General features: G+C 38.8%; 1 protein-coding gene across 5 annotated transcripts in view; it reads left to right on the forward strand.

Annotated features, from left to right (window-relative positions):
• Nucleotides 1-14,704, forward strand: part of Irak4 (interleukin-1 receptor-associated kinase 4) — a gene marked incomplete at its 5' end in the record, with an annotated part of 28,586 nt that overhangs the window by 13,229 nt on the left and 653 nt on the right. For 3 of the 5 annotated variants that reach the window (XM_005406580.2, XM_005406583.2, XM_005406582.2), the window contains 10 exon segments: nt 1,830-1,975; nt 2,762-2,941; nt 3,631-3,791; nt 4,604-4,668; nt 7,221-7,335; nt 7,746-7,855; nt 10,436-10,619; nt 11,379-11,441; nt 14,353-14,511; nt 14,631-14,673. In XM_005406580.2, coding sequence (XP_005406637.1) covers nt 1,830-1,975; nt 2,762-2,941; nt 3,631-3,791; nt 4,604-4,668; nt 7,221-7,335; nt 7,746-7,855; nt 10,436-10,619; nt 11,379-11,441; nt 14,353-14,511; nt 14,631-14,666 — 1,219 coding nt within the window. In that variant the 3' untranslated portion in view covers nt 14,667-14,673. 5 annotated transcript variants of the gene reach the window in all.

Genomic DNA, 14,704 nt, shown 5'->3' on the forward strand with positions numbered 1-14,704 from the left:
CTCTTGGAGTGCCCACTCACTCAGTGCAGGGCATGCGCAGGGAGGGCCCCACATGCGAACCCTGGTGAGAGCAGTCCCCAGGGCTTCTAAGTGAAGAGTTCCTGTCTGCTGCAGGTGCACAGCAGGCAGAGACTCAGACTGTAATGGCCGCTGGGTCCTCAGTGTCCCGATCTGCCCCCAGGAAGTAGATGGGAAATACCTGGCTCTCTCCACGGCTTTCAGCTGGGAACCCTGGTGGCAGCAAGTCACAGCCCGCCTAGTTCTCCTTCTCTAGTCAATTCAGAACATGCACAGGAACCAGAGCGGGGCCGCTCAAACAGCAATCACAGACTTCCCGTACCTGTGACCTCCAAGGGGTCGGGGCACAAGTAAAGCACAGACTCGAACCACAGTACCAGCAGCTCTTGGAGCGTTTGCTCACTCGGCACAGGGCACGTGCAGGGAGGGCCCACAGGTGAACCTCGGTAAGAGCAGTACCCCGGCTTTCTGAGGAAGGAGCTCCTGTCTGCCGCAGGTCCAGAAAATATTACCGTATATGAAGGGTAAACATCTTGAATTACTTGGGAGAACCTCAAATTTAATACTTGAAAGCCAGTTTTTAAAGATTGTTGCTATTACTACTAAAATTTGTAGAGAATAGTTGTGGCAGTGGTGTGAGGCAGACAAAAAACTTCTTCTTTACAGAATAATGCCAGCAGATACTGATCAGAATAATGGTAGAATGAGGAAGTTGCCAATTTTCAACCCCCAGTGAATAATTGGTTTGTGCAAAGCTCATCAGTGGGCCTAAGACGCTGCTGATGAACAGGATATGCACAAGCTTTCAAAGTATTATCCAGTTTTTTATGAATGAGGAAGGGTGAAGTTTCTTTTATAATGAAGAAATCTGAAATACAGCACTTGAAATGATCAAACTTAGTGTCAACAGTAATACATAATGTTGTTTTGTGCCTCTGGATGTAGTACAGTGGGAAGATCACATTGTCTTCTGTGTAGTGTTCTTAACAGAAATTTTAATCTGAATTTTATCTTGAGAAAGTAGTTGGGTAAGTATAGACAGTGGAAAGGGAGAGGAAGGGACGGAGGAGAGAAAACAAGTTACCAATTAGAAAACTGGTGAAAATAGCGGTTAAGTGAGTATTCATTGTGTTATGCTTCCAACTTTCCTGGAATTTTGAAATTTTTTCAGATAAAAAATTTGGAGGAAAAACAGTTCAAGCTATGTTGGTTAAGTTCTTAAGTGTTACTTTTTTAAAAAAAAGATGAATGGAGAAAAGGATGCTTTTCCTCAAATCTAATTAAATATAGTTAAGACCAAAGGGATAGTTCCCTAAGCTTATGTGTATTGTAATTAAGACAGCTAATTTATTACAAATTTTATAGCTAACAGTTAATAAGTCAAATAGAAAATAATACAGCTGAGTAAGTTGCAAGCACATTCTTATATCAAGAGAGATGTGAATTTGAATCTCAACTTGGAATCACCTTATTGGATGTGTGGGTGTGCCACCCCCGCACCAAACCTGGCTTTCTCAGTAGTAAACTAGTATGATAATCAAAATATCTTCGCAGGACTTCGTTTGTGTGTGTCCTGCAGTTCACTGTGTGAACTCTTACCAAGTGCCCAGTAAACATTAACTCTTGTTATTGTTTGGAGCATCTTTTTCTCCTTCTACCTCTTTTCTGCCTCACTGTAACTCTTGCTGGTTCTGCTGTCCCTTTCCCTTAACGTTATAGAAGGTGTTTAATAACAGAGACAGGGCATTTGTTCCTATTTCCATACGAACTCGTTATGTACTAATTTTGTTTCTGTGTTACTTGCTTTTAAGGAGATTCGAAGCATTAATTCAAACTGGCAAAAGTCCCACTTCTGAACTGCTGTTTGACTGGGGTACCACAAACTGCACAGTTGGTGATCTCGTGGATGTTTTGGTCCAAAATGAGTTTTTTGCTCCTGCAAGTCTTTTGCTGCCAGGTAAACTGGGTGTGACCAGGGTGTCAATGTTTAGGGTAGGAGGATAAAAGAGAGAAATAGAAGTTTCTTCTTACTGTTACTCCTTTTTTCCTAATAGACAAACCTGACCCTTGAGTCCCTTTATTCTTTCAGCTCTCCCCAACTTTTTAGCAAGCACCCAAGAGGAAGGGTTCTGCTGCTGAAGCGATGGAAGCTTCTTAGGGGAATCTGATCCAGGAGAAAGTTTAGATGGATGCAAACCTCAGATACATAGTGTAGGCTGGAAGACATTCGTTATCCTTCTGATCTCTTTTGTCCACCTTCTTCCACACTCCCAGGACTCTGGTCATGATTTCCCTATACTGTTCTGGTATGTTAGGGGCTAGTTAAGCTGTCCTCCTCATAACCTTACCCTTTTTCCCCTTGTCATTTATACCAGTAATTTCCAGCCTTTATTTTACATAAGAATCATTAAGTGTTCTTGTTAAACGTGTAGATTGCCAGGCCTCTTCTGACACTGTTGAACTAGAATTCTGGAGTCAGGTTCAAGAACTGTGTTCTTAAACAAGCATCTCGGTGCTTCTGACGCAGGTAGTTCATGAACCACTTTTTGTGAATGTTGCCGTATTCTCTCCCCGTCTTCATCACAACTGACAGATTTCCACCAGATAGCTTCTGTGTTGTGAGGGTGTGGCGCCAACCTGTGCAAGCAGAGATGTTGTTCAACGAACTGAGTTCCTGGTTTAACTTTTTCTCTAACGCTTTTTTCTATGTGAAGACAACTTGATGTCTTATTCCTCTTGGCAGGTGCTGTCCCCAAACCTGCTCATACTGGACCACCTAAAGAAGCTGTCACAGTTCAGCAGAGACACCCGCCTTTCTTTGAAAAAGGCGCTCCTGTGACATCTGTGCAGAATCTTCACCTAAACTGTACCCCATCTGGCTCCTCAAGTCCAGGAAATAAGAGTGTAGAAGTCAGCGATACACGTAAGCACCACTTTTAGTGCTTTCCTCTAGTGGATTTCTCATTAATATCATCAGAAGCACACTAGCAGTAGCTCTTGTGGGGTTTTTCCTCCTAATTTGTTAAGTACTATTTTCATTGCATTAATCATTGTGTTATCAGTAATTAGAAGCACTAGGACGTGCAGACAGCCCAGAAACTTAAGAAAAAAATAAGCACATGTTTATATATCTTGCGAGGGTCTTTCTTTAAAAAAAAAAAGAAAATAATCTGACTAGAGTTTGGATGAATGGAATAGATTTAGCAATATCTCATTAGAATTTGGGGCAGGTAACTCCATACAGAATTTGGTGGATGATATCACCAAACAAAGATTCTCATGTTAAAGGTCACAATTTGTATTTTAAAAATGGTTTTAGCCGGGTGTGGTGGCACACGCCTGTAATCCCAGCACTCGGGAGGCTGAGGCAGGAGGATCGTTGCGAGCTCAGGGCCAGCCTGCGCTACAAAGTGAGCTCAAGGCCAGCTGAACTGCATAGGGAGACCCTGTCTCAAAAGGACAAAAGAAAAAAATGGTTTTACCCTCCTCTGCTTGCCTTATCCAAAGTAATATTTGCAGATAGTACATACATGTATATGAAGTCCTCAAAGTGAGAAAGTATCAGCATTGTTATAACCAATATCCTTTTTACTTATTTTGTTGACATTACAGGTTTCCATTGTTTTTCGTTTTATGAATTGAAGAATGTCACAAATGACTTTGACGAGCGGCCTGTTTCTCTTGGCGGCAATAAAATGGGAGAAGGAGGCTTTGGCGTGGTGTACAAAGGCTGCGTGAATGACACAGCTGTGGCCGTGAAGAAGCTCGCGGCAGTAAGTCGTGGTCAGGGATGGAAGAGTTGTTTCCTAGTTCATGACGTACGCTTAGTCTTTAGGAAATGCGTTTCAGGGTATGCTTTCTTTAAATAAACACCATATGAAGCTGGTAGTTCTTAACGTTTAAAAAGCTGTTGAGAGCTATAAACTCTATCCTAGAGAAGTCTAGTCATGCACACACACTTACGATCGTATAATTTTGAGAGACTTACATAATAAAGTTGAGATTATCTCCTCTACACAGTGCCTCGGTACAAGTAAGATTAAAATGGTAAAAGTACTAAAAATTATGTAAGTGTGTTAGCATTACTTTTCTCATTGGAAAATGAAGTTTGGAAAATATATGTTAAGAGATCAAGCAGTTTTGTCTGTGTCTTTTTTCCATTTCTGTTGAGCTTTTCACTTGCTACTTAGTGATTTGTTACGTTGTAAGCCTGCTGTTATATTGTAAGCCTGTAAGTCATTTTTTGTCATAAATGTTCAAATACTTTTGCAGGTTTTGATTCTCTTTTTGTATTCAAATTCGCTTGTCTTCTACACAGATTTTTTTCCCAAAAAAATTGGAAAAATTGTATTATTTTATTTTGTTCCAAAAACCTCACAACAATTCAGTGAGGTTTATATTTTTTTCCATCCACTGACAAATCATGGACCTTAAGCGAATCATTTGTAGGTCTAGATCTCTATAAAATGAGAATAATACCTTATTATTTTAAAGCAGGTTAGTTCTCTTTCTCTTGAGCCCCCTTTTGGCTTTAGGAATCAGGGGATTATTGCATTGTATAATATTGTGTGATACTTTTTTTCAGATGGTTGATATTAGCACTGAAGACCTGAAACAACAGTTTGATCAAGAAATAAAAGTAATGGCAAAGTAAGTGTTAATTTTGCAGTGTGGTGTGGGGAAAAAGAACAAGACAAGGTGCAGGAACCTGGTTTCGTACCTAGAATGTGCTGTGAACTAGAGATATTTGCAAGTACAGATATATAAACATTACGTCAAAGTATTTAGACTACTAACTTGCACCCTTCAGTTCTATGACCACATATGTTCATATGCCTGTGTATTAATAGCAGTCACTGTTTTAAATCACAGTGATGTTACATGGAATTTCTGTTATCTTCAATTATGTCTTTTTCTCCCAGAATTCATGAGAAATCAATTGTACAGATAATTAAAAAAGAAAAATCTATAGAATAACAAACAGGTCCTTAGGTAAGGTAACACTTATCCGTAACTAGAGAAATATTACATGCAAGGATGTTTAGGAGGCTTTGACCCACAGTAGTGAGGTAGTAATCATCAAGCAGGGTAGGAAAGTCAAGTCAGGAAATTTATTTTAGTAATTAGAGTGATTGATATTCAAGTACATACAACATGCTAGACACTGTACTTTCTGTGCATTTACTAATCTAATTGTTCAACAAGTGATACAACCTCTCTCTTAAACTGAGATTTAGAAGCATTAAATAACTTTGCCAAGTAACATACCAGTAGTGTTAGAGATGGGATTCAAATCCAGATCTGATACCTGAGTTTGAGCTTTTAATCTGAATCCTAATAGGATTTATCAAATTACACCCATGAAGCCATCGCTGTAAATCATCACTTGTAGTTACATAAGCTCAAGAAATAATTAATAGGCTGGAATTGTTTTACCTCCATAAAAGTAATGCACACTGTAAGAAGATCAAAACTTTTTTCCAGAATTTGTGTTCCCATCCACCATTCACCAATTCTAAAAGTAACTTATTCAAAGTAGATAACCTGGAAAATACATTTTAATAAAAATAAAAAAAAATCTCTTAAATATGCCACTCAGAGATAACCATAGTTTCATGTGCTTGATTCAAGATGTATATATTAGCATTTTCCTGCATCATTAAAAGTAGTTTGAAAATCTTTTAAATTATTTACAACATTCTAGCATAGATGATCATATTTTACATACCTTAATATGTTTTTCTGACTTTCAGTATTACAAATTAAAGTTCCTTTGGCGATCACTGTGTGTAAATCATTAAATGCAGTTCTGCTTATTTCACCAAGATAAAGTCCTAGGCAAAGGTTATTAAGTCAGAATGCATGAACTCTCAAAGGCTTTCCAAATATATGTTCAAATTGCTTCATAGATATTAATTTGCTACCACTGACTGACTAATCCCAGTGCCATGCACATGCTAAGAACCTGCTCTATCACTGAGCTGCACCCTCAGGGCCAAATTATGGTCATTTATATTCTTTTCAGTAATGTATTATAGTTTGAAGCGTCACTACCACCTTATCAGCACTGAGTACAAGTTTTACCGTTTTTTAGTAAGTGCCAATCTCTGGACATGATTTGGAGAATAGCTTTGGGCAAGTTTCTTAACTCTCTGTCCATTAGTTTTCTCATCTTTAGAATGGGATAATAGTCATACCCTATGGTGAAGATGAAATAAAACAAAGCAGGTGAATTATCAGAGTGCCTCACAGATAATACCAACTCAGAAAAGATTAATGACTTGTGTTTAAAATAGGACAACTTGGTGGAAAACGGAGCCTTCCTGCTTCAGTTTATACTTCGCAAAATATGTGGTTAGAGAAAGTCAGATTTGGTAAAAAGTAGTGCCAGAATCAGATCATCTTTGAGTGAACAGAAATGAGTAAGCACCGAGTGGATCATTTATCGTGCACCGGGGCATGTTTCTAGGCTCACATATACTTGTTCGTTTAATTCTCAGAGCATCCATGTGATATAATAGGCAATATTTTTTCTGTGCTGGGGAGATAAAGGAGCAGAGGCCCAGTGAGGTTGTTCACTGGCCATCGGTCATAATCAAGAGGTAGCAGAGATGGACTTTCAGTTTAGGACTTGGAACGCTGAGCCCGGGAATCCCACAGATGCCTGCAGTTCTGTTGTACTGCATCTCTCTTTAGTTTTATTACTCTCAAATGTATTAAAAAATTTGTTAAGTTATAAGTAATCAGATACGATTAAAAATCAGAGATGGATGAACTGGATGTGAATAAAGGTCTTTTGAGCATGTTAAAGAGTATTTAACGTGTTGCCGAATTCTTGAAAGTATTATAAAAGTTTCACTAGACTTTCTGGAATCATCTTTGTATAATCTTTAAAAATTATGCTGAGGAGAGATAAGCCAGACAAATCCTTAAGCAAACTATCACAGCTTTCAGAATTTGAATCATTGAGCATTGGCTATAAAATAGAAAGAAGTTTTGCTTCTAATGTTGACCAATATTACTGAAAAAGGAACTACTTACCGAAAATGAGAAACAAGTACAGCATGCATGTACCCATAAACATGTACCACATCATCAGTGATCTATAGCATTCCTTTTTTTCTCCCAACTGAACAGCTTTTAACCTTCAGCTGAATATATTTTCATGACCATAATTATGCATGTAAAATTATCTGTCACAGGTGTCAGCATGAAAACCTAGTAGAACTACTTGGTTTTTCGAGTGATGGCGATGATCTCTGCTTAGTGTATGTTTACATGCCCAACGGTTCATTGCTGGACAGGCTGTCCTGCTTGGTAAGATATTTTGTTCTTAAGATTGTTCACCTTTTCTGTTTCTGTGTTGAAATGTTAAAACTTACTTTGTGACAGGATCATGTAAGCCACATTACACTCCTTATGTTTCCTGTGCTGTGAACATTGACCATGTTTTTGTAAATCACTGGGATTGCCAATCTCTTAGGTGAGAATTTAAAACACAAAACTATCAGTCAAGTCTAGACTTTTAAAGGTGTTCATTTATACTTTTGCCTTTCGTCCTGTTTAATCTTACTTAGAAATTATTTTTATCAAGTTAAAAAAATTATAGTCCTAAATTCTTAATGGCATATTATCGTTTTCAGTTATTTTCTAGAAAAATGGTGTTATATATTTTTCTACAGATCTTCTTTATCCCCTTTTTCTAAGCTGGTTTGTTTCTTCATAAGGATGATACTCCCCCACTTTCTTGGCACATGAGATGCAAGATTGCTCAGGGTGCAGCTAATGGAATCAGTTTTTTACATGAAAACCATCATATTCATAGAGATATTAAAAGGTAAATGTTTCTGTGAAAAAATTTTGGAAAGCCACCTTTAAAGAATGATGTACTCTCTTTTTATTTACTCTTCGCGGACATGTCTTCACTTAGAGCAGCTTTTCTTCCCCATGACTCCTTGGAATTTCCTGTCCTTAAAGATCCCTATTATCTCCTTTATTCTAAACCCAGTGACCTGTTTCCCACTACCTGTTTCCTGTAATCATCCTACTTGACTTCAGTGTTATGGCCTGTGAAAATTCATTTCTTTCTTAGCTCCTACATAATAACCCTTTTCTGAATCACCGTCACCCTCTGAGAGTACTTTCAATTTTCAGACTGTAGAGTTTGACATCATTCAAATCACAAAATGATAATAAAATGTCGTATTGGCACAAAGAATAGTTCCTAGGGCAGTGATAGTTAAAGCTGCAAACCAAAGAATGAGCAGGAGCCTAGGTAGCCACAACTGGAGAATAGCAGAAAAACATTCAGAAAAACATTCCAAACAGAGGAGCCGTGTTTGTAAGGCCATAGTGAGAGAGAATATGGGAGCATGAATGGTTACAAGAAGTGAAACAAATTCAGTGAGAATGAGGTGCAGACAGTAAGGAGGTGATGGAGGTTAAATAAACAGATGGGAGGGACCTTCTTCTGTAGGACCTGGCAGACCCAAGTGAGGATTTTAGTTTCATTATAGGTATAATGAAATGCTACTGGAACAGTAAAATGTGGCATCATATTTAAATTTTGCAAAGAGCACATGGGCTCTAGAGAACAGTCTGTACGAAGAGGCACTAAGCTATCACAGGCGTCTTCGTGACAGCGATTCCTATGCAGAGACAGGAGCAGCTTTGAGAGATTAAGGTGGGGGCAGGTGCCCATATCTTGGCTATGGGGAAAAGTATCAGGAGTGACTCCTAGGTTATGGCATCCAGAGTCACACTCTGGAATGAGATTGGCATGAACCATTTATATAAAAGGGGGTGTGGTGCAGAAAATGTGAATTTTCTTTTTTACAGGTTATGTGTTAGTATCTTTTAAGATATAAAAGTGTATTAGCTTAATAATATCCCTCAGTTATTGCAGGCTGATCAGATCCACAATTTCCTGAATGAGTGTATGGTGAAGGCTAAATAAAAAGAGGCAAATGGAGTGATTTCAGGGCTCCAGGAGGATCAAAGCCCTCTCACAGAATTCAGGGTTCTTTTAGGGCTGAGACCAAGACCTTTTCTGGGTGGCCTGTGTTTATTTGGTTATCAGCAGAAGGGAGGGGAGTACTCAAGAAGGGCAGAATTACTGAAGGACTTCTCCACCTAAGGCATTAAGTTAATCCTTAATGAGGATTAAATTAATGCACCCAGGAGTGAGATGCCAGAGGCTATAGTCTTTATCCAGTTAAGGGCAGATCCAGGTGTCCTTGGCTGTGATCTTGTCTTATCCTTTGAGGCTTTCTGGCTTCATCTGCCATTACAAGTTTTAGTAGGCTTTAGTGACTTACAGAGGTTCACTTACTATGAGTCCATTGCCCACTTCCAGGCAAGTGGCCTAGGTTTTGGACAGATTCACAAGTAAACATAAAAAGCCAATTGGTTAAGTTAAGTCCTGCTTGGGGCTGCTTGACAATGGTCTCCATCAAAAGTGGAGATGTTAGACAGTGTGATATGCAGGTTTGGAGCTGAAAGAAATCTGAGCTGAAGATACAAACATGTATATTACTTGTGTAGGCTTGATAATTGAGTTATATAATTGCATTTACTTAAAGATAAAGAAAAATGTCCAGGATTAAGGTTTAAGGAATCCCAAGACTTAATGGTGAGGTAGAAGAGAATAATCCAAAAAAGAAACCTAAGAAAGCATATATGCACAGCGGTAAGAGAGCGAACGTGGAGCGAGGTCAAGCGCTTAGCCACAGGATGAGTATGAGCTAACGGGTCTGGAGACCCGTTTCCATGCAGTAGTTGAATCAGAAGTCAGGTTGCAGATGAGGACAAAGTAGGAGCGGGGAAACTGGGATTTGAGCATAGAGAAGTTTTTAAGACACTTGGCTGCAAAGTGTGATAAAAGAATGGTACTTTGGGGCCCGGGCTGTAGCTCAGTGATAAAGCACTGGCTTAGCATGCAGAAGGCCTTGAATTCAAGTCCTACAGGAAAGAGAGGAGAGGGAGGAAGGAAGGAAGGAAAAAAGGAACGAAAGAAGGAAGGAAGGAAAAGAGAAAGGGAGAGAGGGGAAAAGAAGGAAAAGTGGAAGGAAGGAAAAAAGGAACGAAAGAAGGAAGGAAGGAAAAGAGAAAGGGAGAGAGGGGAAAAGAAGGAAAAGTGGAAGGAAGGAAAAAAGAAAAAAAAAAAATGATGCTTTGGAAGACTAGGAAGTTACCCTGTAGTAAGTTATTTGTAGAGTAATGGAAGTATCTTGTTTAGAAAGCTTTATTTCATTTTTACTCTTATAAATGTTCTCTAAGAAACAAAAAGGAAAACAATCATTTCTCTTCAGCTTTAGTCTGAATTCTAGATTTATTTACACAAATTTTAAAGAGTTTTATGATATTTGCTATAAAATGTGAAAAGAAAAACATTTTTTCAAAATTTAAATTTTTTCAGTGCAAATATCTTACTAGATAAAGACTTCACTGCCAAAATATCTGACTTTGGGCTTGCACGGGCCTCTGAGAAGTTCGCCCAGACCGTCATGACCAGCAGGATCGTAGGCACGACAGCTTACATGGCACCCGAAGCTCTGCGAGGCGAAATAACGCCCAAGTCGGACATCTATAGCTTTGGGGTGGTGAGTAACCTGTAGTAGCCCCTTTCCTGCAGTTGTGAAATCAAAATGGAATGTTTCAGTGCACTTTTCCTGTTCAGTTCTCATATATATATTTTTTTTCACTTTAACGTCTAGCTACACCAGAATGTTTGTAAGCACTCCAATGTATAAAAAATTTTAGTTGAACCTCGCATAGGGATGCATGCCTGTAATCCCAGCACTCAGGAGGCAGAGGCAGGAGGATCATTGTGAGTTCAAGGCCAGCCTGAGCTACAAAGTGAGTTCAAGTTGAAGAGCATATTAAGACCTTGTCTCAAAAAAAAAAAAAAATTAGTTGATTTTTATGATTACTTCAGGAAATTATTTTGTTGTCACCTGGCCTCATGAAGTAAGATGAAGCTTAAAGCATAAAATGATGTCATAAAATACACACTTCAGTCTCTTGATTGTTTTTAACATTTTCTGATCTAGCAGTCTGTTCCTAAACATTTTTAAGATGAAAGGATAGGTGTGGGTGCTTGAAAATATTGAGAGCTTTTTGACTCATCTTATTTTCTTGTATGTGTCTTATGTCTGGAAATTTGACATTAACTCCTAAAAGCCACACGTGCCATGCAGAAACTGTGCTCAGAGTTCATGGTCAAGGTCCAGCTTCCTGGGCCAGGGGTATAACTCGGGCTTTGATCCTCAGCACCGCAAAACTTTCTAAAATTCCATATTCCTTTTGCTTTCTGCTTGTGGTGTTAAGTGTTGTGTCAGTGGATTCCTTTTTCTTTGTAGGTTTTATTGGAAATAATAACTGGACTTCCAGCTGTGGATGAGAAACGTGAACCTCAGTTATTAGTAAGTGACAGATTCATGTCTTGCTAACTTTTTTCTTTTGCATTTATAGTCTTCATACAGATGGGTAAATTCAGCATCTGGAGATGGTATTTTCTGTCCGCAGTGTTTTCCACTGACAATAATATATAATGTATATTATGGAAACGTGGAAAGACCTCAGCTCATCCGTGAAGTATTTATGAACCCTAGAAGAGTCGTTTATATATTCTTCATTCTGATTTCTTTAAGTAAAATGAAACTAGAACTAAAGGGTATTTGAGGTCCACTTAGTTTATTTTGTTACTTTTAGGGCAGTTACCAACAGCATTTTCATCTCAGAGAGAAAAACAAACCATGGCTTCCATTTGAATTTGTGTCAGAGCAGTATTCCTGGTGAGAGGTCTCTATCTACCTTCAGTACTTTGTGAAATTATCATAGAAAACATTGTCTGATTTTTTATAGTAGACATTTCATTGATAACTTACAAGCAAGATAACTAAGTGGTAAAATAAGAGGAAAATTATGCCATATCCTTTTTTTCTATGGAATAAATTTCGAAAACTTTGAGAATCATTTTTATAAAATTAAAGATTTATGGAAATATCTACTGTTATACTTAAGTTTTTCATAAAATCATTTAAACATCTGTACTGACCTTATTCTAATTTATGTGACTTGATGAGAAAAACCAATCCCTCAAATCCAGGGGGAAAATTATATATATCAATTATACATAGATATCAGTTTTATCATATATATATATATATTTATTTATCAGTCATTTTGTGTCCCTAAAATCGGGATCATTTAGAAAGGCATCATTTATTTGCTCAAGGGTTTGTTGCCACGCTGTTCTGAGGAAACCATATGTACAACAGCTGTATGTAATAGTTTTATTACATGTCATTATAGGCCCATATATTATAAAGCTTTCTGTGCTCTACTGGAAATTTCAGAGTGTGAATTACATAACATACGCTTCACATTAGAGAATATGTATAGAAGAAAGTATTATGAAAAGTAATATTTAAATTTTTATAGTGACACATAAAAAGTAAAATTTTGCCTTAGAGAAATAAAATTCTCTGTCCCATTGGTTATTGGAGGTGAGAAGAGAAGACTAAGCTAGAGATGCACTTTGTGTACAGTGTGTGTGTGTGTGTGTATCTGTCTGTCTATGCATGCATGCACATGCATATGTGTGTGGCACTGAGGATTGAATCCAGAGCTTTCACGAAATTGCCCAAGTGGGGCTCATTCTTGCAGTCTTCCTGCCTCAGCAAGTATATGTATATGAAAAATGTAAGAAGATGCGGGTCGTGGTGGCTCATGCCTATAATCCCAGCACTCAGGAGGCTGAGGCAGGAGGATCACTGCAAGTTCAAGGCCAGCCTGCACTACAAAGCAAGCCCCTATCTCAAATAAAGTAAAATAAACGTACAGAGAAGAAGGAGGAAAAGAAGCAGGGAAGGCTAGAGGTGACACCTACCTAGTATTTCTCCATCTTATAGTTTGTGCTTCTTAGGCAAGTCCTGCCTGTACAAAGGCCTAAGTTTCCCATGCAGTTACTTAAGACTGTTTGTGTACTCCCTTCAGAGTAGACAAGGACCGCAGAACTTTGGCTTGAACAAGGAGGAAGTCCTGAAAAATACAGAGTCACCGGTTTCGTACTTCACTTAGTGGGGAAGAATCGTAAAGCATCGGGGAGGATTGTACTGTTTCCCCGTTCTTAAGGCTTGAATGTGGTTTGACTATAAAGTAAGATTTTCACGCAAGTGCCATTGAGAGGGGACCTTTAACGAGCCTTTACATCACCAGATCTTGCCATTGCCCAGACACTTTCGAAGGTTACTTCTGGGAAGGGTTTTTGGAATGTTTATATTGTACCTCTCAAAATCAGTCTTTTCCATCTCTACTGGTTTCTCTGGGCTACCATTAAAAAAAAAAAAAAAAGCACACAGTGTGTGACGTGAAGTGACAGACATTGAGTGTCTCACAGTTCAGGAGCCAGAAGTCTGACATCGGTGTCGGCAAGCCAGGCCCTCTCCAAGGGCCCAGGCGAGAATCGCTCTCGCTTGCTCCGCTCCTGGCAGTGTTCTGTGACTCCCGCCCCGTCGCTTACCTGTGCTGTGCGGCCCCACGGCCTTCTCTCTGTCTTTTCCTCTCTGTGTCTCATACACAATGCTTGCCGTTGGCCTTAGTGGCCGTCTCGAGAATCCAGGGTGATATCTTTGTAAGATACTTAACTTCATCTCCAAAACCCTGTTCTTCCTGATGAGATCACGTCCACCGGTTCCAGGAATTTAGAGGTCACCATTCAACCCATCCTAGTCACACTGTACACCTCTCTACCAAACGTTGTTTTTTATCATGGCCTTGCCTGCGTTTTCTTTTGATTTTCGGGACATACAGCAGATGTCTGAGTCCAAAAGCACATCTTGAATGAGATCACCCTGGGCTACAGATGGGAGCACGTAGCAGTGAGCTCATAACCTAACACAAAAGTTCGAAGGCAAAGGGGTGAGCATATTTAGGAGCAGAAATCAGTCCAGTTATTTGTTTATTTGTTTAAGACATGTCCTATGTTTCTTCAAGTCTGAATAAGGTCATAGAGCAACTGGTGAGAAAGTACATGTTATTAAAAAGTAAGTTTAGCCAGGCGTGGTGGCGCATACCTCTAATCCTAGCACTCGGGAGGCTGAGGCAGGAGGATCGTTGCGAGTTCCAGACCAGCCTGGGCTACAAAGTGAGCTGAAGGCCAGCCCACACTGCACAGCGAGACCCTGTCTCAAAAAGGCACACACAGAAAAGTAATAATAATAGTAATAAAAATAAAAACAAAAATTAAGTTTAAAGAATTAAAAGTGATGGTCTAGTTTATTTCACTTTTATTTGCAAATTTTAATGAAGATTTTACCACTCAATTTAAAGCTGGATATTAAAGAAGAAATTGAAGACGAGGAAAAGACGATTGAAGATTATGTCGATGTGAAGATGGGAGATGCCGATTCCACTTCAGTTGAAACTACGTACTCTGTTGCCAGCCAGTGTCTGCATGAAAAGAAGAACAAGAGACCGGACATTAAGAAGGTATCCATTTTTTCACATTCATTTAAAAAATGAAGGGGATGGAGTTCCTCCTCTTTTTCCTACCTGTGCATTTCAGACCAGCTGTGTAATATGATTCTTGCATTTGTTCTTTTTAAAAGGTTCAACAGCAGTTGCAAGAGATAACAGCTTCTTAAAACTTTATAGACTCGTAACTTTTTTTTTTTTTTTTTTT

This window comes from Chinchilla lanigera, unplaced genomic scaffold, assembly GCF_000276665.1.
Source record: "Chinchilla lanigera isolate Chin_1 unplaced genomic scaffold, ChiLan1.0 scaffold00099, whole genome shotgun sequence".
In the NCBI taxonomy this organism is placed as follows: domain Eukaryota; kingdom Metazoa; phylum Chordata; class Mammalia; order Rodentia; family Chinchillidae; genus Chinchilla; species Chinchilla lanigera.